We start from the raw sequence: 19159 nt of genomic DNA, 5'->3' as shown, positions 1-19159 counted from the left end.
AATAGTGTAATCTATTCTCGAGTTGTAAATGGGAAATGCAGATTAAAATGATAAACGTATATCCACAATTAAAAATATATGAAACACTCAAAGGCACGTGATTAAGTAAATGTCAATGTTACCACAAAGAAACCTGCAACAGTGGTCCAGTGCAAGGCTTAAAACCATCTTGCAACCAGACCATCAGGAATTATTTTTAAGTGTTTACGGCAATGCACATCATTCACGAGAAAGATTAGTACTTGGTAAGGTAAGTAGCTTTTCCCTTTTCTACAGTCTCACTCCAAAGAAGTTTTTTGTAAAGCTTAGATCATCCTTTCTTGAGAGAGAGAAAGAGAGGTAGAATATTGCAGAGGATATTTCAAAAATCTGGAAAGAAGAGTATCCAACAAGGCACCACTAATTCTCCGTCAGAAAAAAGATTTTTCGATGCTTTCCTCTGCTTCTCAGCCTTCATAACTTTGCAAGATTAATGCAATTAACTTATTTCTAGCAGTGTGTACTGACAACACTGTCAGCCAGTGAGTTGGAGGCAGGGCAAGATGCACATCTGAACCTGCAATTGATTGAAAACGCAGACAATGTCAATTCACACAGAGAACAGAGCATGTTTAAAGAGATGAATAAAACAGAATTTATGATAGAAATTGCACCAGCATCTCCTGATCAAACCTGCAAAATAACTAGAAAAACAATTGAGTGGAATATAATTATTGACAAATTAGTGCTCCCACATGGTCCTGAAATTTAACTTCAGATTTACAATGCTTTACTGGTTTTTGTATCAACGGCAAAGTAAGCATTAGCTGACCAAAGTAAATGCCCTGGAAAAAATAGTGGTTAGTTGCCTTTTTGTACCAAAGTAATCTATCTGGAAAAGGCACTCCAGAATGTGTTCCAGGCTTCAAACCGATTGACAATGAAGAAGCAGTAGTATATATCCATACAGAGGTGCTGTATGACTTGGAGGGAACATGCAAATGGTGAAGTTTCTATATACCCGCTGAACTTGTCCTTCTGGATGGTAGAAGTTTTGAGTATGGGATGTGCTGTTGAAACATTTCTGGAAAATCCCTCCCTAATTCACTATCTTGGAGATGTTCTTTGTCATAGCTGCTATTTGGCCATCTATAATAACAACTTCGGACATCAGTGTCAATTTTTAACAGGTAATTTATCCTGCTAAACTCATTGAGGGACTTTGCTAAACTGAAGGAGCAATATAATCCTGGTTTTTGCTGGCTGGTACATGCATAACGTGTTGAAGTACATTTGTTACTTTAAAGTGGGCCTTTGAATGGTTGTTAAGAGGAAGCGGGAATCGGTGTGGGATCCAGATAGGCAGGTGTGGTTAAACTCCAAAGTGTGGAAGTCCTTCATCATCACCCAGTTTCATTCCCCTGTGGATTGTGCAATGCAGCCTCTCGCCATCTTCAATCAATGTCACTTCAGTGTTATTTTTAACCCTCATTAATGCTACTTTCATCTTATCAAGACCAAAGCACAGACTTCAAAAAGCTACAGATGGCAGGAAGATCACAGGGATATCATCCTGAGGTGGGGGGAGGTGGGGGGGGGGGGGGGGGGTGCAGGGAGCGGTGGTAGGGGTCAGCAGTCCATTCGGTTTGGCAAGTTAAATGACAATAGGTGCAGGTCACTTTCAATTCATCTTCTCTTTAATTTGTTTATTTTAGTTTTATTTTGTGATTGACAGGCTGGATACGTCTCTTACCCAGATCCATGCTTTTGGAGCCGCTGATTTTTCCAGGAGACTGCCGCTTGGTAGAGATACTGGGCTGACTTTCTAAAGCTCCATCAGGGGATCTCTGCTGCAGTTGAGAAACGGAATTCAGCTCCAAGCTGTAGAAAGGATGAGAGAAAAAAATCAGACAAAACCAAACAATATATTTAAAGAAACAGTTTCCGCAACAGAGCTCTCATCAGTTTCCCGCACGATGATATTTCCACACAAAAAACCACAGCACAAGTCCACCATTGTTGGAATCGCCCTGTTAGCTTGTCTCAATGGGTAAGACTCTTAACCCTCAGGCAGAAGGTTTTCGATTCAAGTCCTATTCTAGGGACATGAACATGAGCAGCATTCCAGAAAGAGATCATAAATGAATGAAAGAAATGCCTTGCACGTGTTCTATTACCTAGAGATGAAACAGCCCTTCAAATGATACCCGGTGACATGGAATAGGACTATGGTCTGCAATTATGGTATTCCGTCACAGCTAGATTTCAAAGGAAGATCATAGCCAATCGCATGGCATAAATTATTAACAAACCCAAATGTACCAATGATGAGATTCCAAAAACACAATTGTGTTATTTCTCATTTCGCTGATGTTTGAGTGCCTCGCTCATAATTAGGAAATGCAAGTTGCAAGGACTTGTTTCATTCAAATTGTTAAAAAAAACACACACAAAGTGTTGGAGTAATTCAATGGGTCAAGAAGCATCTCTGGAGAACATGGATAGGTGATGTTTCGGGTCTGGAGCCTACAATCAGACTGAAGGGTCCTGACATCAAACATCACCTATACGTTCTCCAGAGATATTTCCTGACCTGCTGAGTTACTCCAGCACTTTGTATCTTTTTTTTGTAAACTAGCATTTGCAGTTTCTTGTGTGTTCATTCATTGTTATCCTTTTAAATGGGTAAATACTGGCTTCAAAATCAAATGGTTACTAATTAACTGCATTGTTGCAAGGATTTGGACCCAAACTTATTTAATCAATAGCACTACAAGAATCATTGGGTCATTACCGTTTTCCGGGACTTTGCTGTTCATAAATTAAAATAATTTACTTTTGAAATGTTTCCTACATTACTGTAGTAACTCTGCTTGAAAAGTATGGAATAGTTTGTACTATACTTTGGAGATGTGAGAGGTGCATTAATTCAAGACTTTCTTCTTGTAGTCTGAGGAAATAAATTAAAATCCTTTAGAGGATCAATGAATTTCTCCAACAGCTTTCAGCTATGCACTATGCTTAGTAAGGTCTAATTTCTAGTGACAAACCTTTTATCTTCACGAAACAGCCGCATTTTGGGCACACCCATAACTTCGTCTTCATTTGGATGCGGTGGAATGGGAGGCGAAACTTCAATGTCTCCCTCATCGTAGGCTGTCAATGTTAATGAACAAGACTGTAAAATAATATACTGAAAGCAAAGAACTCAGAGCAATTTCCCAAAGAAATTTTAAACAGTAGGAGTGATGATGCATGGGAAACTTTCAGCAGCAAACTGAAGATTGCATTTACTAGATGCTGTGCAATCAGTGCATGTACTAATCCCACCACCTTGGCTGGTAATCCAGGAGAGCGTTGACTTTGAAAATCTTTTTCCCTAAGATATTACTCTGGATTTCTAAAAAGCAACCAAATTCTCACGATTTTGGAGGACAGTGACTCAGTCAGAAGTTGTCTTTGCACATCACCAATGTGTTAAAGCCAGCATCACCAGAGACTAATGACAACATAGCCAAGTTAAGCTGAGAAATAAACAGACATATTACAGCAAAACCCTGAGCTTGGCTTCCTATGTTATTCAAGATAAGCAACAGCATCAGCTACAGTTTTTACATTATAATTTATAAGAATATCTTTGTAGATGGGCTATTGCATGCTAGCCAATCGTAGTGCTTGTTGGTAGTAGTCCCGCCTAGTATGTGCTTTCTAATATTATGAACTCGCCTACGTCAGGCAGTAGATGTAGCAGCTCGGAGCTGTAATGTACTGCAGGTCCTATGATGTAAGTGCTTCAATAAAATGATGCGTTGTATCTTAGCGTGTACTTAAGCACTTTATTACATGGTGTCAGAAGTGGGATTCGAACCCACGCCTCCAATCGGAGACCAGAAGATATTTGCTGGACCCCTAAACTTGGTAAGGAAATGTGTTTTGGTGGAGTTATCCATACAAGCATTGTCTGTACAAAAGTAGTAATTGAGTAAAAAAAACAAACCGATTGATTCAAAAGCATGCTGTGAAATTCTACATGGAAATGCTGGTTGAATTTTGGAACTGGCTTCAGCAAATGGCACCTGGTGCTAGGTCAACTATTGATTTAAACTAAAGCAACTAAAATTTTGCATTGGACTATGGCACAAAGGTTTATGTATACAGCTAGGCAATAGATCAATCATGATCTCACTGAATCACAGGACAGACACCAGGAGTTAAATGGCTTACTTGGTCCTAATGCAATGAGGTTACGCTGGTTTGGTTAACAGTGTGATTTTAAGATAACTTGTACCAATGATGTCTATTTCAATGATTTGCGAAAGGTGAAATAGTTCAGGCTCACAGCTCTGGGTATTTTCCGATTCCATTTTTAAATTTTATCTCATATTTAAAGTACAAAGATTCTATGAAATGTGGAGGAAGTTGAAACTATTACACTCCTTCCAAATAATTGCACAACCCATCTAATTCTTGACCCTACCACACAAACACTGGTCACACGGACAGTTCCTAGTGAGAATCTCACTATTTTCCCAGAGTCCAGAAACATATCTCAGCCTGCATGTTACATCATCAGGATTTCTCTGGCTACTCAGATAATTTCTGATCTCCCAGCAACATAAGAATGAAGTTCTGATTTGGCACGGAAATCACACACAGAACAGAATTACAGGTAATAAAAACAGAAATGCTGAAAACAGATGTTTCCTGACCCATGTGTGCTTCCAGCATTTTTTATTTTATTTTAGGTTTTTAGGTTTTTCGGTCTCTTTTTTTAATCTATGTCAACGAATCAGAGATGTAGACTGCAATTTTTTCAACTTGCAACATCTTCATGTTTATGCATTTAGAAAATGCAACATAATTTAGACATTAACTATTCAAACTTGCCAAAGGGAAGCAAAAACAAATTACAGGAAGAGATCGTTCATCATTGCATGTCATATGGTTGGATCACATTTTTAATCCTGTTCTGAGCTGCAGCAGTCAGTAACCCTTGATGCTAGACACAGGATGACGTAACCTCATCTCCTTCACTTCAACCACCGTTTTTAGGCAAGAGTGTTCCAGATATCCATTATTCCATTTGTGAAGAAGCGATTCCGAACATCACCTGATTAATCTAACTTGAATTTTAAATTTACACAAAAACATAAATTGTAGAAAAAGAGGTAATCTGATCTTTGAGCCTGTTCTCCCATGCATCAAGATCATGGCTGATCTTCGACCTCAGGTGCCATTTTCTGGCACCATTTCTATGCCTCTCAATTTCCTTAATATCTAGAAATTTAAAGATGTCTGTTTTGAATAAACTCAATGACTTAACTTCCACAGTTCCCTGTAGTAGAAAATTCCAAAGGTTTATCATCCTTTGGAATTATTTCTATTTCTCCTCAACTGAAACATTTCACAGCTTAATCTGACACTGTGATTCCTGGTTCTGGAACTCCTTAGCCTGGGAACACATCCTCATGGCTTACAGCGATCAGGACCTGTAAGGACTTTGGAGATTTAATTTACACTTCCTCTCATTTTTTTTACTTTGGACAAGGTGTGCCTGGTCTTCCCAATCTCTGGCAAACCTGGCAAGTACATCCATTCCAAGTGTGGTTTCACCAAGACCTTTTATAATTGTACTAAGACTTCCTTACTCCTGAATTCAAATCCATTGATAATAAAGACCAAAATTATCATTTAATCCACACTACCAATTGAAAAAAAAAGGTTTTACTTTCTCCATCTAATCAAATCCTTTAGTGATGTAAACAGCAGTTAACATTGTGGTTAAATTTAATTACTGGACTGGTTTCCAGAAATGTGAATGATCAACTTGGGGACAGGTTGTAAATCCTAGTCCCTTATTCCAGATTCATAAAATCCTACGTGAAGGAAGGAACTGCGGATGCTGGTTTAAACCGAAGATAAAATAGACACAAAAAGCTGAAGTAACTCAGCGGGACAGGCAGCATCACTGGAGAGAAGGAATGGGTGACGTTTTGGGTCGAGTCTGAAGACGGGTCTCGACACGAAACCTCACTCATTGCTTCTCTCCAGAGATGCTGCCTGTCCTGTTGAGTTAGTCCAGCTTTTTGTGCCTATCTTATGGAATCCTACTATGAGTTTCCATAAATCAGGAAGAAAGTGCTAGGATTACCAGTGGTGATGAGGAAAATCTCATCTGGTTTACCATTCTTTAGAGAAAAAGACTGGCTCTATGTGACGACAGTCTCACCAATGAGGATGACTCTTCACACTGAAATAGTCATCCCTATCAATCAGCTCAATGGGTAAGTAAGGAGAAACAATACACACTGGCCCCGCCAACAACATCCACAAGCATTGAATGAATAAATAAAACTTCAATACGATCAGCCTTTAATCTTGACTATGCACTTGATTGTGCAACCTGCAAACACATGTGCGAGAAAGTATAGATTTACGTGTTTCTGGATTTGGGACGAAGACAGGGAGTTTCTTGCCAGAACCTTCCCTTGGAACTAAAAAGAAACCATGGAATAAAACAATTTATCCCCAGTACCAAGTCCTTACCGAATGTGTCCCTCTCTCGAGGATCAGGTGACTGAGTATGTATGTGGCTGGGATTGTTCATGTGGTAAGCATTGTGGAGTTGCACAACACCAATCTCCGGACGATCCTGAGAACACAAAACAGAATTTTCAGACTTTAATCGAATTGCATTCAAGCACATAATCTTCAACAAAGACATCTTTCTGACTCAATCCTAATGATCACAATTTGGCAAAAGATAAAGTAACATAGCATTCAGACACATTGTCATTCTTCAAAGTCGACAAAATGCCCTCAAAGGCAGAAACACCTGGTGCTGACTTTGTCCAGTAGTGACTACAGTTTCCATAGCAACTTTTTAAGATCAGATTGGCATGCATTGGATTCAAGAGCTCCAAATAATTTTAGAAATTTCTCATCAAGAACATTATTCAGTTCCTTGTTGGATCATCTCTTATCCCACAGTCACAAACTACAATATTGCACAAGAGTGCACTGCAACCTCTTTAATTAGTATCAATAGGGAGAGAGACATGTATTATGAACAATTACAATGAAATCCGATTTAATTTAAAAAAAATCTATATGGTTTGCATATTTTTAATGGTCAAAACAAATCTGAAAATCTAGATTCATAATTAAGTCGAGGGATCTGCCGATAGGTTGTGACTCCAATGGTTTTTATTCAAACAATCTCCAGCTGAGAGCAATCAATATGAAAGTGAAGGGAATGTTGAGAAAGAGAATAGGAAAGGGATAAAAGAAAACAAAATAAAGACACAACGTGAGAGGGAGGTGCCTGGTGAGTGTTATAGCTGGGTTTGCACAAAGAAACTATTAAAGGGAATGGAATGAAATGAGGAGGGGAGTGGGGAATGCAGGTGGAAAGGAGAAAAGGAAGGAGAGGGGGTGGAAAGGAGTGAGTGTAAGAGAAAAGGTGGGAGGGAGGAAGGAGGGCGGGTGGGGAGGAAGGAGGGAGAATGGGGGGAAAAGATTAAGAATGGCGGGGAAAGGGGGAGAGTGACAAGGAAGGGGAGAGAGTGGCGGGGAACGGAAGGGAGGTAGAAGGGAGGGAGAGAGCAGGAAGGGCGGTTCTGCAAAGTGAGTTTAGAGAGTTAGGAAGAAGACTGAAGCAGGACTTCTAGGGTGGTTATCTCTGGAGAGCTTCCTGTACCTCGTGCTGGTGAGGATATTGGCAAGTATGATGTTGTGGGAATTACAGAGACATGGCTGCAAGAGGACCAGGGCAGGGAGCTGAATATTCAGGGGTATACGACCTATCAAAAAGACAGTCAGGTGGGCAGAGGGGGTGGGGTCGCTCTGTTGGTAAGGAATGATATTCAGTCGCTTGCGGGGGGGGGGGTGGGACACATAGAATCAGGAGATGTAGAGTCAGTATGGATAGAACCGATGAATTGTAAGGATAAAATGACCCTAATGGGTGTTATCTACAGGCCCCCAAACAGTAACCTGGATATAGGGTGCAAGTTGAATCAAGAGTTAAAATTGGCATGTCGCAAAGGTAATGCTACGGTGGTTATGGAAGATTTCAACATGCAGGTAGACTGGGAAAATCAGGCTACCACTGGACCTCAAGAAAGGGAGTTTGTGGAGTGCCTCCGAGATGGATTCTTAGAGCAGCTTGTACTGGAGCCTACCAGGGAGAATGCAATTATGGATTTAGCCTTGTGTAATGACCCGGATTTGATAAGGGAACTAAAGTTAAAAGAGCCATTAGGAGGTATTGATCATAATATGATAAATTTTAATCTACAATTTGAGAGGGAGAAGGGAAAATCGGAAATGTCAGTATTACAGTTGAACAAAGGGGACTATGGAGGCATGAGGGAGGAGCTGGCCAGAGTTGACTGGAAAGGGATCCTAGCAGGGAAGACGGTGGAACAACAATGGCAGGCATTTCTGGGAACAATACAGAAGGTGCAGGATCAGTTCATTCCAAAGAGGAAGGAAGACTCTAAGTGGACGAAGAGGCGACCATGGCTGACAAGGGAAGTTAAGGACAGTATAAAAATAAAAGTATAACAGAGCAAAGATAAGCGGGAAGCCGGAGGATTGGGAAACCTTTAAAGAGCAACAGAGGATAACTAAAACGGCAATACGGGGAGAAAAATGAGATACGAAGGTAAGCTAGCCAAGGATATAAAGGAGGATAGTAAAAGCTTTTTCAGGTGTATGAAGCAGAAAAAAATAGTTAAGACAAATGTGGGTCCCTTGAAGCCAGAAACAGGTGAATATATTATGGGGAACAAGCAAATGGTAGACGAGTTGAACGGGTACTTTGGATCTGTCTTCATTAAGGAAGACACAAATAATCTCACAGATGTACTAGTGGCCAGAGGTCCTAGGATGACGGAGGAACTGAAGGAAATTCACATTAGGCAGGAAATGGTGTTGGGTAGACTGATGGGACTGAAGGCCGATAAATCCCCAGGGCCTGATGATCTGCATCCCAGGGTACTTAAAGAAGTGGATGCATTGGTGATCATTTTCCAATGTTCTGTAGATTCTGGATCAGTTCCTGTGGATTGGAGGGTAGCTATTGTTATCCCACTTTTTAAGAAAGGAGGGAGAGAGAAAACAGGAAATTATAGACCAGTTAGGTGGTGGGGAAGATGCTGGAGTCAATTATAAAAGAAGAAATAGCGGAACATTTGGATAGCAGTAACAGGATCGTTCCGAGTCAGCATTGATTTACGAAGGGGAAATCATGCTTGACTAATCTTCTGGAATTTTTTGAGGATGTAACTAGGAAAATGGACAATGGAGAGCCAATGGATGTAATGTTCCTGGACTCAGAAAGCCTTAGATGAGGTCCCACATAGGAGATTAGTGGGCAAAATTCGAGCACATGGTATTTGGGGTAGGGTGCTGACATGGATAAAAAATTGTTGGCTGACAAGAAACAAAGAGTAGGGATTAACAGGTCCCTTTTAGAATTGCAGGCAGTGACTAGTGGGATACCGCAAGGCACAGTGCTGGGACCGCAGCTATTTACAATGTACATTATGACAGATGAGGGGATTAAAAGTAATATTAGCAAATTTGCAGATGACACAAAGCTGGGTGGCAGTGTGAACTGTGAGGCGGATGCTATGAGGATGCAGAGTGACTTGGACAGGTTGTGTGAGTGGGCAGATACATGGCAGATGCAGTTTAATGTGGATAAATGTGAGGTCATCCACATTGGTGGCAAGAACACGAAGGCAGATTATTATCTGAATGATGTCAAGTTGGGAAAAGCAAAAGTACAACGAGATCTGGGTGTCTTTGTTCATCAGTCACTGAATATAAGCATGCAGGTACAGCAGGCAGTGAAGAATGCAGCATGCAGGTACAGCAGGCATGTTGGCCTTCATAACTATAGGAATTGAGTACAGGAGCAACCAGGTCCTTCTGCAGTTGTACAGGGCCCTAGTGAGACCACACCTGGAGCATTGTGTGCAGTTTTGGTCTCCAAATTGAGGAAGGACATTCTTGCTAATGAGGGAGTGCAGCGTAGGTTCACTAGGTTAATTCCCGGAATGGCGGGACTGTCGTACGTTGAAAGACTGGAGCGACTGGGCTTGTATACACTGGAATTTAGAAGAATGAGAGGGGATCTTATTGAAACATATAAGATTATTACGGGATTAGACAAGCTGGAGGCAGGAAACATGTTCCCGATGTTGGGGGATTCCAGAACCAGGGGCCCACAATTTAAGAATAAGGGGTAAGCCATTTAGAATGGAGATGAGGAAAAACGTTTTCACTCAGAGAGCTGTGAATCTATGGAATTCTCTGCCTCAGAAGGCAATGGAGGCCAATTCTCTGGATGCTTTCGAGAGTTAGATAAGCTCTTAAAGATAGCAGAGTCAAGGGATACGGGGAGAAGGCAGGAACGGGGTACTGATTGTGGATGATCAGCCATGATCACAGTGAACGGCGGTGCATGCCCGAAGGGCCAAATGGCCTTCTCCTGCACCTATTGTCTATTGGCTGGTAGAGCAGTGGGCTGGAGGAGGTGAGGAATGGCCAGAAGGTAAGAAAGGGAGGACACAAAAGATAGATGTGGAATGAAAGAGTAGTAAGTGAGAGTGCAGGGATTAAGAATCATAAAACAGATTGGACAGGATGAAACGATTGGAAGAGAAACATAGAAAATGGCTCAGTGTGAGTCAGAAAATTAGTCAAACCTGCAAAGTAAATGCATTCCAGTGGAATGATGCTGGCTAATTGCAACTTGAGTGTTGTGTTGATGAGTTTCAAATGAGTAATGGGGAGAATTCCAAGAATGCCCCATTCAGTTTGATGCTGGCGTGACATTGGCTCTAAAATAACCTTCAGGTTAGTTTATTATCATCACATGTACCAAGGTACAGTGAAAAGCTTTAGTTGTGTGCTATCCAGTCAGAGAAAAGATTATTTCAAAGATCTCCAATGTGGTAGATGAGAGGTCAGGACCACACTCTAGTTGACGAGAGGAATTTTCAGTTGACTGATAACAGCTGGGAAGAAACTAGCCCTGAATCTGGATGTATACATTTTCAAACCTCTGTATCTCTTGCCTGGTTGGAGAGGGGAGAAGTGGGAGTAACCAGGTGAGACTCGTCCCTGATTATGCTGGTGATCTTACCGAGGCAGCGTGGTGGAGATGGAGTTAGTGTAAGGGAGGTTGGTTAGTGTGATGGTTTGGGCAACGTCCACAACTCTCTGCAATTTCTTGCGGTCCTGGATGGAGCTGTCCCCAAACCATGCTGTGATGCTTCCTGATAAAATGGTTTCTACGGCGCATCCTTAGAAGTTGGTGAGGGTTGGTGGGGACCTGCTGAACTTCCTACTCCTTCTAAGGAATTACAGGTGTTGGTGTGCTTTCTTGGCTATAGTTTCGATGTGACTGGTCCAGGACAAATTGATGGTGATATTTATTCCTATGAACTTGAAGCTCTACTTTGGTGCCATCATTGTATACCACAGTGTATGTACCGCTTAACTTCCTGAAGTCAATCAGTCTCGTTGTCTTGCTGATATTGAGGGCTATGTTGGTGTCTTTGCACCAGGTTACAAGGTTCTCACTTTTTCTGTACTCCATCTCAACATTATTTGATATCCAACCCACTAGTGGTGTCGTTTGCGAACTTGTAAATTGAAGATAGACACAAAAGGTTGGAGTAACTCAGCGGGTCAGACATCATCTCTGGAGAAAAGGAATAGGCGATGTTTCGGGTTGAGGCCCACCTTCAGATTGAGAGTCAGGGGAAAGGGAAATGAGAAAAATAGACGGCGATGTGGAGACAATAGACAATATTGTCTATAAGGAGTAGGCCATTCGGCCCTTCGAACCAGCACCACCATTCAATGTGATCATGGCTGATCATTCACAATCAGTACCTGGTTCCTGACTTCTCCTCATACCCCCTGACTCCGCTATCTTTAAGAGCTCTTATCTAGCTCTCTCTTAAAAGCATCCAGAGAATTGGCCTCCACTGCCTTCTGAGGCAGAGAATGCCACAGATTTACAACTCTCTGACTGAAAAGGTTTTTTCTTATCTCTGTTCTAAATGGCCTACCCCTTATTCTTAAACTGTGGCCCCTGGTTCTGGACTCTCCCAACATTGGGAACATGTTTCCTGCCTCCAATGTGTCCAATCCCTTAATAATCTTATATGTTTCCATAAGATCCCCTCTCATCCTTCTAACTTCTAGAGTATACAAGCCTAGTCGCTCCAGTCTTTCAACATACGACAGTCCCGCCATTCCGGGAATTAACCTAGTGAACCTACGCTGCACGCCCTCAATAGCAAGAATATCCTTCCTCATATTCGGAGACCAAAACTGCACACATTACTCCAGGTGCGGTCTCACTAGGGCCCTGTACAACTGCAGAAGGACCTCTTTGCTCCTATACTCAACTCCTCTTGTTATGAAAGCCAACATTCCATTGGCTTTCTTCACTGCCTGCTGTACCTGCATGCTTCCTTTCAGTGACTGTTGCACTAGGACACCTAGATCTTGTTGTACGTCCCCTTTTCCTAGATATAGAACAAATGAATGCATAGAGTCAGAGAGCAGGAAGAATCACAGAGAGGGAACAGCAAGAGAGGATGTTGCAGAGCTCTCGTCAGAGAGAGAACTTCTTCAAAGTAGACTTACTTTGATGTTTAAACCAGCATCTGCAGTTCCTTGCTACACAACTTGTAAATTGAGTTGGATTGGTATTTGGCTGCACAGTCATGAGTGTATACGGAGTATAGTAAGGGGATGAGAACACAGCCTTTGCACGGCTCCAGTGTTGAGAATTATCATAGAGGATGATTTGTCCCCTACCCTCACTAACTAAGGTCTGTTGGTCAGGAAGTGGAGGATCCATTTGCAAGGAGTAGTGTTGACTCCACAAGTTTGGTGATGAGCATGGATGGGATAATGGTATTGAAAGTAGAGCTAGAGTAGACGAATAGGAGTCAGACATAGGCATCCTTCTTATCCAGGTGTTCCAGGGATGATTGTGGGGCTAGGGACATGGCATCAGCCTTGGACCTGTTGTGACAGTAGGAAAACTGCAGTGGATCAAGGCTGCTTGGTAGGCTGGATTTAATGTGTGCCATAACCAGCCTCTTGAAGCACTTCATGATTGTGGATGTCAAGGATTCATTAAGGCATGAGATCTTGCTTTTCTTTGGCAGTGAACACTCCTGCTAGTGTTCAATGCAGTTCCTAAGGACACAGCCATGGACTCCATCTGGGGTCAGTTGCTTTCCATGGGTTCACCCTTAGGAAGGCCGATCTAACTTCTGCAACAGTAACCCTGGTAAACACACATTCAAGCCTGATGGGACATACGTCATCAACCTGCAGGCCTTCTGCTCAAAGCGAGGATAGAATGCATTAAGTTTATCAGGGAGGGCCACAATACCACTTGTGATGCTGCCTGACTTCGCTTTGTCCCAGCCTGAACCTCTCTCTGCCTCATGGTTTCTTTTCTCTCCACTAAGACATTATTAAATCCATTCTTTCTCACCAATCTTTGATGCATACAGCAAAGTTGCATGCAATTTTCATGCCAATTATTTTTCTTGAAACCATTTGGGGAAATCTATTTAAGACATTTTACTACATTAATAAAGGAGTAATAAAAACACAAGTCATTATTGTTCCCCCATAACATTGGATTTTTTTCCCTTCTTATTTAATTCTTTTTCGATAGCCATGACCCAAATTGTTTCCACCATCGTTCAGACAGTGCATTTTACATCAAAACATTGTATTAAAAAAATTCTGAACTTCCCTCTGGTTCCTTTGCCAATTATCTTAAATCTACGTCTTTTAGTTTAACGAAAATTTAAATGAAGAAAAACATCTGGCTCCATTCTCCAATCTCATTGAAAGTTAAGCAGCTTTGTGCAACTTCACTCTTCCAAATCAGTCTCACTGGAAAATTTCCTGTGGAAAGCTTACTGGAATATTTTCATAATATTGGGTCATGGAGCAATGCTGATTGTAAATTTCTTCACGTAACTCAAGAATCTCTGCCCTGTCTATCTTGAAAACTGTTAGGCAAAATGCGATTGGATAAGGTACAGAAGCAAATGAGATCAGCATTGCATCTTTACACACCAGCCTAGACAGTAAAAAGCAAACTTCTGGAGGAACTCAGTTGGTCAAGCGGCATCTGTGGGAGGAAAGGAAATTTTGATGTTTTGGGTTAAGAGCCTGCAACCCAGACAGTAATTGTGGCTGAACTTTACATCTACTAAGCCCAGAGGCATCCAGTAGCAGCCCTTGTGGCACCATGGCTGAGCTCAGTTATCTTGGCATGATTGAACTGAACCGCAATGTTTCCAGTCTGCATTCCTGTGGTGTTATCCCTAGGCAGTTCCTTTGGGCATCAGAAAGCAGAGTTCATCGAATGATATTATGGCAATTGCTGTGACATCAAATCCTTACACACTTTATAAGGAGAATGTTGCATCAAAATCCATTTGTCCTTAAACATTGCTGGCCTAACATTTGTCAATCTTGCAGCGCAATAGACGCAATGTAGTAATCAGTAAAAGGAATCAGACAGCAAGAGGAGGCCATTCAGCACTTGAGGCCCATGCTGTTTGATAAAAACGTACCTGAGAATTTGCTCCCACTACCCTTGATGATAATGTATTTCAGATCATAACAACCCACAGCGTAAACTAAAAGAATCCCTATCTCCCCTCTGATTCTATTGTCATTACCTTAATTCTGTTGTTGAGGAATGACACCCACATAACATGTGAGCTGTAGAAGATGCTCACCTGGAGTATATGAAATAAATCACTATATCAGAAGTTTGTGCCAAAAGAAATGCACTTTCAAGGCCATTAGTTTTTGTCAGTGCATTTGAAAACTAGCCTGCTGCTCATTGTGGATTGCATCATGGTTCTGAGACAGAGGTTATGTAGGCAGGATCTGCAGTTAATTGGCCTCTGCAAATTTCTCCAAGAGTGTAGGGAGTGGATGAGAAAGTCAGATAACAGAGAACTAACGTGAATGGGTGATCAATGGTTGGCGTGGACTCAGTTGGGCCGAAGGGCCTTTTTCCATGCTGTATCTTTCAATTCAATTCAATTCCATGCACTTGTACACATAACCTTTGGTTGGCATTCCAGTACAACACAAGGTCTCATTACACACTAGATGAGTCTTCTTTCTCTCTGAACTTTCAAATGGATCTAAGGTATGCCACAAAGAATAATATTGAAGAAGCAGGGTCATCCTCGACAATATTTATAGCACAATAGTCACACGGTACAGGACTTTTAGCCCAACTTGTCCGTGCTGACCAAGATGCCCCACCTCAGCTACTCCCATTTTCCTGCGTTTCACCCATATCCCTCTAAACCTTACCTATCCATTTATCTGTCCAAATGTTTCATAAATGTTGTTAAAAAAAAGTACCTGCCTCAAATACCTCCTCTGGCTGCTCGTCCCATATACCCACCAGCCTCTGAATGAAAAAGTCGCCTCTCAGATTAGTACCAACTTTTTCCCCTCTCACCTTACACCAATATCCTCTGGTTCTTGATTCCCTACGATAAGGGAAAAAAGAAACTGTGCATCCAATCCCCTCATGATTTTATACACTTTTATCAGATCACCCCTCGGCCTCCTGTGCAACAAGGAATAAAGTTGTACCTGCCCAATCTCTCCCTATAGTTCAGTCCCTCGAGTCTTGGCAACATTCTCGTAAATCTTCTCTTCACTCTTTCCACCGTAATGATATCTTTCCTATAGCAGGGTGACCAAAACTGAGCACAATACTCCAAATGCGGCCACACCTATAATTCAACTCTCATATAATGTTCCAAATTCCATTCTCAATAATCTGACTGATGAAGGCCAATGTACCAAAAATCTTCTTTACCACCCTATCTACCTGTGACTTCACTTTCAGAAAATTGTGCACTTATACTTCTAGATCCCTCTGTTCTACAACACTCACCAGTGCCCCATCATTCACTGTGAAGTTCCTGCCCTGATTTGACTTTCCGAAAACCAACACCTTGTACTTATCTGCATTAGACTCGATTAACCATTTTTCAGCTCACTTGCAGAGCTGAAATCCTGTTGTGATTTTTGATAACCATCTTCATTATCTTCCCAAATGTGTAGAAAGGAACTGCAGATGCTGGTTTAAACCGAAGATAGACACAAAAAGCTGGAGTCACTCAGTGGGACAGGCAGCATCTCTGGAGAGAATGAATGGGTAATGTTTCGGGTTGAGACTCTTCTTCAAACTCTGAAGAAGGGTCCCGACCCGAAACGTCACCATTCATTCTCTCCAGAGATGCTGCCTGTCCTGCTGAGTTACTCCAGTTTTTTTGTGTCTATCGTCACTGTCTTACCACCCACTGTAGTGTCATCTGCAGGTTAACTAATCTTGCCTTACACAATCTTCCAAATTATTGATATAAACCACAAACAGCAATGGGCCCAGCACTGATCCCCAAGGCACACCACAAAATAGAAGCTATTTTCTTTATTAACATAGCTTTATCATGAAACCTTGCTGCACATAAATTGGTTGCTTGAAGTGCCAATACAATTGTAAAAATGTTCCAGTTCATTTTAAAGTCATGAAAGATAATGTAGAAAAGCATCTTTAAAAACCAAAACAAGGCCTAAATTGGTAATATTTCAGTGTTTTGGGGATTGCCTTGCACAAATCTCTAAGTTTGGATTTTGGACTAATAGTCTCTGGTGACTGCTGACTGGTCAAAGTCCGTTTTTATTATATAATTCTGCATGACTCTGACTAATGCTCCCAGCATTTTGGATTTAAATTTCACTATTGCAACCATTATCCCACCATTGTTTTAGGCCTGACATTCCAGAATCTCCAATCTTTCTCAGAAAGCGTCAGTTTATTTTGAACCAGCATCACTTTTCTATGAGGATTAACAGCTGCGATAATGAAATACAGCAGGATTAATAAGTAATAGTCTGCAGCTGTTTACGGCCAGGGTTGAGGTGGGGTAGATATTATTTGCGCTGTGCAATATTCTCAACATTTCTTTGTCTGATTTATCGTTGACATCATTTTTGGTGGCGAATGGCAAAATTTATTGGTCCCTTCAGTGAAAGTAAAGCAGATTTTACACTGGCGCTATTTTAATTTATTGCCTAGGAAACCAGTACCTATTATTTGCACTACTTCCATCTCCCAGCAACAGATTCGTAGACCCACATGAATCGAAATAACACTAGCGGAAAAGCAGCTCAAGGTTGCATGTCATAAAGACTTACTGCACTTCACTGTGATAGGTAATTCCAGTGAATCATTAGGCATTGCTTATTACCTCATTTAGTGACTACTTTCGCAAGATCTCAGCTAAAAATGAAAGTATCCCATTTTTCACTTTATTCCAGAGAATTCATGCTTCATTGCATGCATTTGCCTCTACTTCTTAATGCTCATGGTTTAAACTTGACAACTTTTTCTTTCCTTGATAGAGAAGTCAAGGGCATATTTTTTCAAAGTTGAGGAGGAAATCCAGCTCTGGGAATGTTTCAGTTGTTTAATCACCAGAACAGCACAGGGATTTTGTAGCACAGATTTGACAGAAGCAGGCAGATGTCAAAACAATAGAAATCAGAAGGGAAAATAAGAGAAAATAATCCAATATAAATAAGAAAAAGATGGCATTCCAACTTTCAAATTTTCCCAAGGAAATAGTTCATGGTTTCAAGGCTAAAGACTGAAACACCAGTGTCAACAAGTTAAATATCTTGTTGCTATTTTGATGCACTGCTACCTGTGATGCCTTGGCCCCAAGATCTCGATCTCTCTTGTGAACACTCCAAGAAGCAGCTTAAAAACTGATCTGTTAATCACATATCACTCTCTGATGTAACTCAATCTAATTAATCTTCTTTCAAGTGCTTGAGGAGCTTTTATACTTGCATATATAATATATATTTAATGAAAGAATCGGATTGCTAATTTAGAAACCCAAAAATCACAGTCTATCCATGTTTTTTTCCAGTGATATTTACTTTGTTAATTTCTTTAAATACTGTTCTATGACTCCTTTTATTTCATTGCTTTGTGCTGGTTTCAACCACGAGATACATACAGCACAAAGTTTGAAGTTTCATTCTGTCACTGGTAAATAGTTGTAAAAGCAAACTAACACAAAGAGCAACGTTCTGCTTGGAATTTCTTTTTACATGCTCAAATCATCAGTTACAGTTGCAGTTTTGTTTATTGTCACATGTACCGAGGTACAGTGAAAAGCCTTTGTTGCGTGCTGTCATTTACAGTGTATGATAAGGGAATAACAGGAATAATCAAAGTGGGAACACTTTTCATTTGTTAAATAACAAGTACTTACATAGGTGCCTTCAGAATAAGGAGAAGCAGCTTATGGTACTGCATGTAAAAGTGGATAGAAAATGGCTCTGAACTCAGAAACTAAAGACAGCATAAATAAAATCGAACAGCCAAGTAGTCTTGAGCAGGTGTTATTAAAAGGTGAAAGTGAAATTTAAAAATTAGAGAATGTGCAAGGCAGATTAAACATTTTAGTATTTAGAGACACGGAATGAGAAGCCATTAAAAGAAAAAAAGCAACTAGGTCATGGTTCTCAACTTCATGCATCTTAAAGTGCTTTGCAACCAAAAAATATGCTGGAAGTCGAATCATTGATGGAAGAAAAGTTAGTTAATTCACACAAGCCAGTTACCACAAATATCTACATGATAATGACCAGTTAATCTATTTTGGTAATGTTGGCTAAGAGGTAATCATTGGGCACGAAAACAGCGAAATCTGCCTTGCAGTTTATTTTAACAGTGACAAGAGATCTTTTAGTCCATCTGAAGGAGCAGATGGGGTCTCAGTTTAATGCGTCTGCTAATGTCACCACCTCTGGCACTTGAAAACGTCCAAAGGATATGAAAAGCAAGTTTGTTCATTTTCTACCACCAGCACTGTCAAATTGAAACATGACTCCTTTAAGGGTTTTCGGATACTTCCAAGCAATTTGGACAATAAGCATTTTGTCTCCCCAGTTTGTAATTCACCATTTGCTGAGAGACAGGAGGTTCATTAGATTAAGAGGAATGGAAGGTGAAATTTGTGTACTAAATAAGAAGACAGACCAAGTTAAAGCATCTTTTCCAAAG

At 40.9% G+C, this 19159-nt stretch overlaps 1 protein-coding gene across 3 annotated transcripts in view; it reads right to left on the bottom strand.

Moving 5' to 3' along the window:
- Positions 1 to 19159, bottom strand: part of LOC144595861 (partitioning defective 3 homolog B-like) — a 916989-nt gene that overhangs the window by 414389 nt on the left and 483441 nt on the right. For all 3 annotated transcript variants that reach the window (XM_078403665.1, XM_078403667.1, XM_078403666.1), the window contains 3 exons: positions 6526 to 6631; positions 3030 to 3135; positions 1733 to 1860 (listed from right to left, as the gene is read on the bottom strand). In XM_078403665.1, the coding sequence (XP_078259791.1) occupies positions 1733 to 1860; positions 3030 to 3135; positions 6526 to 6631 (340 nt within the window). The remainder of the gene's footprint in view (positions 1 to 1732; positions 1861 to 3029; positions 3136 to 6525; positions 6632 to 19159) is intronic.

This window comes from Rhinoraja longicauda, chromosome 8 (genome assembly GCF_053455715.1).
Source record: "Rhinoraja longicauda isolate Sanriku21f chromosome 8, sRhiLon1.1, whole genome shotgun sequence".
NCBI classification, from domain to species: Eukaryota; Metazoa; Chordata; class Chondrichthyes; order Rajiformes; family Arhynchobatidae; genus Rhinoraja; species Rhinoraja longicauda.
Note: the sequence above shows the minus strand (reverse complement) of the source record. Positions and strands in the feature narration are given on the sequence as shown.